We start from the raw sequence: 8,599 nt of genomic DNA on the forward strand, positions 1-8,599 counted from the left end.
ATGTTTCTTTGGGGCCAAAGGTAGGGAATTTTTTTAAGTAAGATAAATAACTCGATAGTGTTGAATAGTTTAGAGAAAACATCCCCTCCTCGGGCCTTCGGCCCTCGGAGAGAATGTTTTCTCTAAACTGTTCAACACCATCTCGTTATTCATCCCTTACATAATACATAGCAACAATTATTACATGTAAGACAATTCACAAAATACATGAATGCATTAAACTGTGAAATACAGATTTCGTACATTTAATTAAAATGCACAGCATCAATACCCCCCCCCCCTTCACAATCTTGCAACTTTCTTTTTAATGCAAATTCACTAGGCAACACTAAAGATTTCCACTTATTGCTTTTCAGTCCAAGACAGGAAGTTGAGGAATAAAGTTGACAGGACATCCTGAACTGTCCTCGGTACTAGCTTATGAGGGAACCAGCCGCAGTGGACAAAGCACGTTACATCATAGGATAATAGGTAAGTCTCCGGAGTATTGTTTGTAGCAATTCTCGTACTTGGTCCTGCATCGAAGCTTCAGGACTATTGATATTTATCTCTGCATGGATTCTCTTATGGCTTTGGTTCTTCCCAGAAACATGTTACTGGTGGTGGTCCCTATATTCTTCTGGCTTTTGTGGTGAGGAATGTTTCATTTTTAGCTCTTTTCTGATCACATTTTGTCCGGCGTCCGTCTATCTAGCTGTCTGTCCGTCTGTCTGTCCATCTGTCTGTCTGTAAACTTTTCATATTTTCGACTTCTTCTAGACCCATGGACCAATTTCAACAAAACTTGCCACAAAGCATCCTTGGGTAAAGGGGATTCAAGTTTGTTCAAATGAAGGGCCATGCCCTCATTCAAGGGGAGATAATTGGGAATTAATGAAAATTTGATGGTATATTTTAAAAATCTTGTTCTCAAGAACCACTGTTCCAGGAAAGATGAAACTTATGTGGAAACATCCTGTCAGGTAGTGTAGATTGAAGTTTGTTCAAATCATGACCCCTGGGGGTAGAGTGGGGCCACAATGTCTGACCAAAGTTTAACATAGAATAATATATAGGAAAATTCTTTAAAAATCTTCTTCTCAAGAATGACAATGCCATAATTGATCCTATTTATATGGAAGCATCCTCAGGTAGTGTAGATTCAAGTTTGTTCAAATCATGATCCCCGGGGTAGGGCCCCCACAATGGAAGATCAAAGTTTTACATAGAAATATATTGGAAAAATCTTTAAAAATAACTTTCTCAAGAAAAGCAAAGCCATGATTGATCATGGGACTACTTTTGGATTTAAACTTTTCAATAATAGACCAAGTTTTACTTTTCCTAGCCACAGTGCTCAGGTGAGCGATGTGGCCCATGGGCCTCTTTTTTTTTTTTAAATTATCAATCATTAAAAATAAATAAATCAGTCGTAAAAAAAATTTGCTTCATATTTGAAGTACTTTAAACCGCCCCTTTGATGAAAGTGACCAGTGTTTTTTGCACCAAGAGTTAGCAAAGCTTGAAAGGTTTATTGGTAAAATATAAGAAGGAAGTTATGATTTTGGTGTTACTATTGTTGTTATTTAAGTTTGATTTGATTTTTACATTAAGAGTATTATGAAACTGTTATTTTGTTACTGACCGATGGTTAATTTTCATTGTGAACAAATGTACAAAGATGAGGAGCATAATATAGTTGGCTATGTATATTGCCCAATTTTTGAACATACTATGTAATAAATATTAATAACAACCTTTGAATAATTGGAAAGACAATATTATAAATATGATAGCATATTTGTACATGAGCATACATTTTTGAAAGGAAAAAAAAATCATTCAGTTGCATTTAAAAAAATAAATTGTTTCATATTCTTGCGAATTATCAGATCATTCTTCTATTATTCTAATACTCTGTCATTATGAAACCTTTTTAATAATTTAGTAAATATTAATTGTACATTTGCACCAATTTTTCCATGGCACTTTTACACTAAGAATGCCATGTGCAAAATTATGTACAAGAACAATTCTGAATATATGCAAGTGAGTTGTAAATTTGATATGTAATGCATACATTACAAAAACACATTACAGTGTTCACTAAAATGAAATATATGGACTCTTATATTAATTGCTTGGTATATGTGATATGGATATTATGGATATTATTTTTGAGAATGACACAAGTAATGAAATTTTTCAGCATTGAAATGGATTCTTGAACCAGAGCCATGTGAACCTGGTCCACCTGTACCTCTCATTGAAGACCTGTTAACATCACCAGAGTATGTTCATTCTGATACCCCTATGGTATGGTTACGACATGCATTATCCCTGTCAGATGAAGCCATTAAAAGAGCTGCATTGGCAACAATTGGGCAACGAAACAACCCAATGTGGCCGATTGTAAGGAAATACAGAATAACAGCTTCCAACTTTGGTGCAGTTCTCAGTTCTAAGCAAAGGCGGTGATTAAATTTTTGCGAAATAGACTTTTTGAATTACAGTCAAACTTTGTTATCTCAAACCCATTATCTCAAATTCCATGGATATGTCAAAGTAATTTTGAAGTCCAAACTATTTATAAAAGACTGGGACATTTTATTCTCAATAACTCTTTATGTATTATTCTTGAATCCACGGATATTTCCAACATTTTTCTTGGTCTCATTGAGTTTGAGATAATGAGGTTTGACTGTAATGACTAGATATTTGTACATATAGATGCAGGAAATATAAGATTAACTAGATACGTTCTCGTTGCGAGCAACGAGAGGTCTTCCGTCCGATTCAGGAAAAAACTCGTAAAATCGAGCTGAAAAGTGATTCAGAATTTTGGTCACAAGGAGGATAGAAGCCAGGTCGCCAACGTGAATGCGCTTTTTTTCTCTTTTATCCCCAACAGGCAAAGCATTAAGCTATTGGGAGCACTGCTATAAATACACTTGTGTATAATTTTGCAACAGTACACCTGTCTAAGAATTATAAAAGGTGGGCCACTATTCATAATCTCGCGCCAAACGCCACAAGTAAATATTCGTGCCTTTTCTTTGGACTGATCTATCAAACAGGTGTGATAGCTTAATTAGAAATTAAATTATATAAAACAACTTCTTATCGCGCCTTTACTTTATTTCGACATTAAGAAAGTATATTCAACACATAATACACAATACATATCGTATCTAGCCCAGTTACACTAAAGCAGTGAGACGGAAATTAAGTTTTAAGATTGACACTGAATTGCAACGTACTACTACGTGAAAGTCCAACCTGCCAGGTGTCTTACTGCTTACCAAGTTGCCTATATAACTCTAGCCAAGTAGCTACAATATACTTAGTACACAGTATTTAACTTTGTAAGAGCTTCTCTGTCCTAATGACAAACATATAGCTGTCACAAAGCTATATTTAAACTAGTCACTGACTACGGCAACTTTGCACAATTCCATTTCATTGATACACTAATTGGTTTCTGTACCAAAGTGAAGACACAAGCCAAGTGGCTGTACTGCCCTCTTGTACCTCAACTTAATCAATGATCATAAGTTATCAGATATCATATTGATAAAATACTACAGACTGCCTTTCTTTTGGCAGCACTATTATTATTTTCTAACAGAACATCATTTATCAATAAAACTTGTATAATTCTTTTGTCAATTGACCAATTAATTACAATATTTACATTGATTATCTATTATAATATAAACAAGTAACGGGAGGTAACTCCTCCAACCATTTCACTACTACGTTGGAGTCGAAGTAGTTTTTTACATTTCATGTATTCTTATGTCAGAATCGTTTAATCAAACGCTCAGCTGCCTCCATAAACCCCTACTCGCGAAATGGTGGAGTTGACAGAGAGAGCCGCCATCTTGGTCCCGCTTCAGATTTTCAAATGTTAATATCTAGAGTTCAGACAAACCAATATCCAAACAACTTACATAGTAAGCATCAATCAAAGGGTCTCTATTATCATTCCAAAAATTAATAAAAAATGTTGAAAAACAAAAAAGTTAGAAAATGCAATTTTTTTAATTCGCTTCTCCTTACGACAGGAAGTACCGACGACGAACGAAGAGTCGCGTCCTGGATGGTATATATCACGATCTTTAATCCTATAAAGTTTCATGTTGATATCTTTTACCGTTTTCGAGTTTAATCGTGGACAAAATGTCATTTTAAAATCAGAAAATTTTCCGTAACTTGGCACCGGAAGTGAGTTTCCAAATTTTCTCTCAGATATTATAAATTCGTGTTACGACACATCTTTTCTGAAAAATTCATGTAATTTCATCCGGTAGTTTTCGAGAAATCGCGTGCACAAAATTAGAAAGTCAGAAAAATAAGAATAATAATAATAACTAGATACGATCTCGTTGCGAGCAACGAGTGGGTCTTCCGTCCAATTCTTGATGAGATGAGATAAGATTTTGATTCCGATTTTCATTCTAAAATAATGATTTACCACAATCTGTAAAAAGACATTGAACATTAAAGACTTAAAAAATCAACTTTTGGCCCCCTAACGGCCCCTGATTTTTGGAATCGGCCCTTTTTTATTCATATCATCTTAAAGCTCTTAAGATTTTGACATTTTTTGCTCAACAACTATTCAGAAATTCTTTTTCGTTTTTGAGCTATTAGCAAAAGAAATATTAAGGGCCCAACCCTTCAACTCTCTAATGGGGACGTTTAGCAGAAAATGAAAGGTTGCATATTGTTTAGAACATTATTTTGAACATCTTTTGTTCAATATTGCTTATCAAAATATTTCTCCCTTTCGAGATATAAAGCGTCAAAGATTTAGCATTCTGGCCCCTTGTGGCCCCTAATTATGTACCATACGACATAAAAATCATAATATATGGTTTTAGATGGTTAAGATAAACATCTTTGCTTCAGTAATGTATTACAAAATTTTAACTGATAAAGAGTTATCGATTGAAGACTTTTGGCCCCTCTTGGCCCCTAATTCGAGTGCCCAGCCTCTTTTTCGGGATCTCATCTTAAAGCTCTTAAGATTTTGAACATTTTGTGTTCAACAACTGTTCAGAAATTCTTTTTCGTTTTTGAGCTATTAGCAAAAGAAATATTTAGGGGCCAACCCTTCGACTCCTTAATGGGGACGTTTAGCAAAAAATGAAAGGCTGCATATTGTTAAGAACATTATTTTGAACATCTTTTGTTCAATATTGCTTATCAAAATATTTCTTCCTTTCGAGATGTAAAGCATCAAAGATTTAGCATTCTGGCCCCTTGTGGCCCCTAATTATGTACCATACGACATAAAAACCATAATATACAGTTGTAGATGGTTAAGATAAACATCTTTGCTTCAGTAATGTATTACAAAATATTAACTGATAAAGAGTTATCGATTGAAGACTTTTGGCCCCTCTTGGCCCCTAGTTCGAGTGCCCAGCCCCTATTTTAAAATCTCATCTTAAAGATCTTAAGATTTTGAACATTTTGTGTTCAACAACTGTTCAGAAATTCTTTTTCGTTTTTGAGCTATGAGCAAAAGAAATATTTAGGGGCCAACCCTTCGACTCCTTAATGGGGACGTTTAGCAAAAAATGAAAGGTTGCATATTGTTTAGAACATTATTTTGAACATCTTTTGTTCAATATTGCTTATCAAAATATTTCTCCCTTTCGAGATATAAAGCGTCAAAGATTTAGCATTCTGGCCCCTTGTGGCCCCTAATTATGTACCATACGACATAAAAATCATAATATATGGTTTTAGATGGTTAAGATAAACATCTTTGCTTCAGTAATGTATTACAAAATTTTAACTGATAAAGAGTTATCGATTGAAGACTTTTGGCCCCTCTTGGCCCCTAATTCGAGTGCCCAGCCTCTTTTTCGGGATCTCATCTTAAAGATCTTAAGATTTTGAACATTTTGTGTTCAACAACTGTTCAGAAATTCTTTTTCGTTTTTGAGCTATGAGCAAAAGAAATATTTAGGGGCCAACCCTTCGACTCCTTAATGGGGACGTTTAGCAAAAAATGAAAGGTTGCATATTGTTTAGAACATTATTTTGAACATCTTTTGTTCAATATTGCTTATCAAAATATTTCTCCCTTTCGAGATATAAAGCATCAAAGATTTTGCATTCTGGCCCCTTGTGGCCCCTAATTATGTACCATACGACATAAAAACCATAATATACAGTTGTAGATGGTTAAGATAAACATCTTTGCTTCAGTAATGTATTACAAAATATTAACTGATAAAGAGTTATCGATTGAAGACTTTTGGTCCCTCTTGGTCCCTAATTCGAGTGCCCAGCCCCTATTTTGAAATCTCATCTTAAAGTTCTTAAGATTTTGAACATTTTGTGTTCAACAACTGTTCAGAAATTCTTTTTCGTTTTTGAGCTATGAGCAAAAGAAATATTTAGGGGCCAACCCTACAACTCCCTAACGGGGACGTTTAGCGAAAACTGAAAGGTTGTATATTGTATAGAACATCATTTTGAACATCTTTTGTTCAATATTACTTATCAAAATATTTCTCTCTTTCGAGATATAAAGCGTCAAAGATTTAGCATTTTGGCCCCTTTTGACCCCTAATTATGTAATATATGACATTAAAATCAAAAGATACAGTGGTAGATTGTGGAGATAAACATTTTTGCTTCAGTTATATATAACAAAATATCGACTGTTAAAGAGTTATCGAAAAAAGACTTTTAGCCCCTCTCGGCCCCTAATGTGATGAGTCAGCACTTTTTTCTTGATATCATATTAATGATCTTGTCATTCTGCACAAATATTGCTCAGTATGTTTTAACAAAATAATTATACTTTAAAAGATATGATACAAAATGTCTCGAAAATCCACTCTTGATTCGTGTCCTATATTTTGACCCCTACCGAGCTTCCATACTAGGCACTTCCGGAAAATTTGAGAACCATTGTGCACATTGGCAACATGTCCTCTATCTTTGGTAAAAATTTCAGTGTTCTAGCTTAAGCCGTTTTTGAGTTCTGGTGAAGACAAGGAGGTCCTCTAAATTTCGATTAAAGGGCAATAACTTTCGACCGGAAGTGAATTTCGAAAAAATAAAAAAAATGGATCAAGTTTAGTTGACGACACAACTTTCCTGAAAATTTCGAGTTGATCGATCGAGCCATCTCCGAGAAATCTTCTGCACAAAAATTGTAAGAAAAAAAGGAAGAATAATAATAATAAAAGTGAAAAAGAAACAATAGAATAATAGAAGGGTCTTCCGTTGGAGACGGAAGACCCTAATAATAATAATAAGAAACAATAGAATCACTATAAGGTCTTCCGTGAAGACGGAAGACCTTAATAACCAAAAATCATATTTTCTTCTTCAGATTGACATTGTCACTGAAGAAACGGCTTATGTCGGCTTACAATCTGGAGTCCATCAAGGCTGTTGCATGGGGTATCACTCATGAAGATGATGCTTTGAGAAAGTATGAAAAGGACTTTGATGCAGCTGTAGAGCAGTCAGGTATACAGCACAAAATAATATTCCTTCAACCACTGACATGTTAACAGTCACTGTGTCAAAACAAATAACAGGACTTATCCTGGTGACAAACAGAAATCAATTACTGAAGTCTAATTGTAAAAAAAATATTCAATTACCAACATATTCCAGAAAATTTGCTGGAAATCTATTTGAAGTGGAAGGATTATAAAAGCTCTACTTAGACTTTGTTTGCATTACAAAATAATTGTATTATGGTTTGTTTGCATTCAGTAGTACATGTATTATAATTTTTTCTGAAAGGGATATGGTTGCATGAATCCGGAGTGTTGGGAGCTTCACCTGATGGCTTAGTTGTTTGACCACCAACATGCAGTGTATTTTATCAAACTCCAGAAGCCAAAGACGCCATTTCTGATACTGTAGAGGTGAAGTGTCCATACACAGCATCGTCTTCAACAGTAGCAGATGGGGCACAAAATTTGAAGGATTTTTTCATAGGTAAATAACAATTTATAAGTTGGATTAAAAATCTGTATTGTCCAGTACTTTGAAATTAAAAATCTTGGTGAGTAAATGATTTCAATACATGTATTAATTTACAAGTGCAACTGTTCAATATGGTATTAAGATATGGAAAAAGGAGGGGATATGAATTGGTATAACACAACTTAAGTGTTTTTTGATTTTTTTAGGTCTTAAACAAGATACCCTGTGCCTGAAAACCAGTCACCCATACTATCATCAAATTCAAGGCCAGCTACACATATGTAACAAAAACATGCTGCGACTTAATTGTGTGGACAAGAGTAGACTGCATTGTGATTAGAATAGTAAAAGATTGAATGGACAGCAAATGTTTCAAAGCTGATAGATTTCTACTTTAACATTTTCATTCCAGCACTGATGGAAAACTGAGTTCTGGTTTGAACTTCTTGACACTTGGTTTTGTACCTCTAGAATTTTCTAACAATGGAAAATGGGTAATCATGTTAAACGTGTTGAATGTTCCTAAGTCTTATAAATGTATGATGTGATATGTCACAATCCATCATAAAACTTCTGGCTTATAAGACTATTTCAAATAGCAATGATGATTAATAAAATCTATGTACTACATAAAAAAGAATATCAAAAT

The 8,599-nt window shown here is 34.3% G+C and overlaps 1 protein-coding gene across 1 annotated transcript; it reads left to right on the forward strand.

The window, feature by feature from the left end:
* Positions 1-471: 471 nt before the first annotated feature.
* On the forward strand, positions 472-8,585 carry LOC134270188 (uncharacterized; the record flags this gene model as incomplete). The annotated part of the gene is made up of 5 exons (XM_062752376.1): positions 472-631; positions 2,189-2,453; positions 7,343-7,482; positions 7,765-7,962; positions 8,157-8,585. Coding segments are annotated over 4 exons (624 nt in total), but the record flags the coding sequence as incomplete, so codon positions are not given.
* Positions 8,586-8,599: the final 14 nt, after the last annotated feature.

Source organism: Saccostrea cucullata, unplaced genomic scaffold (assembly GCF_032062105.1).
Source record: "Saccostrea cucullata isolate Sc308-1 unplaced genomic scaffold, CSIRO_AGI_Scuc_v1 ctg18453, whole genome shotgun sequence".
NCBI classification, from domain to species: domain Eukaryota; kingdom Metazoa; phylum Mollusca; class Bivalvia; order Ostreida; family Ostreidae; genus Saccostrea; species Saccostrea cuccullata.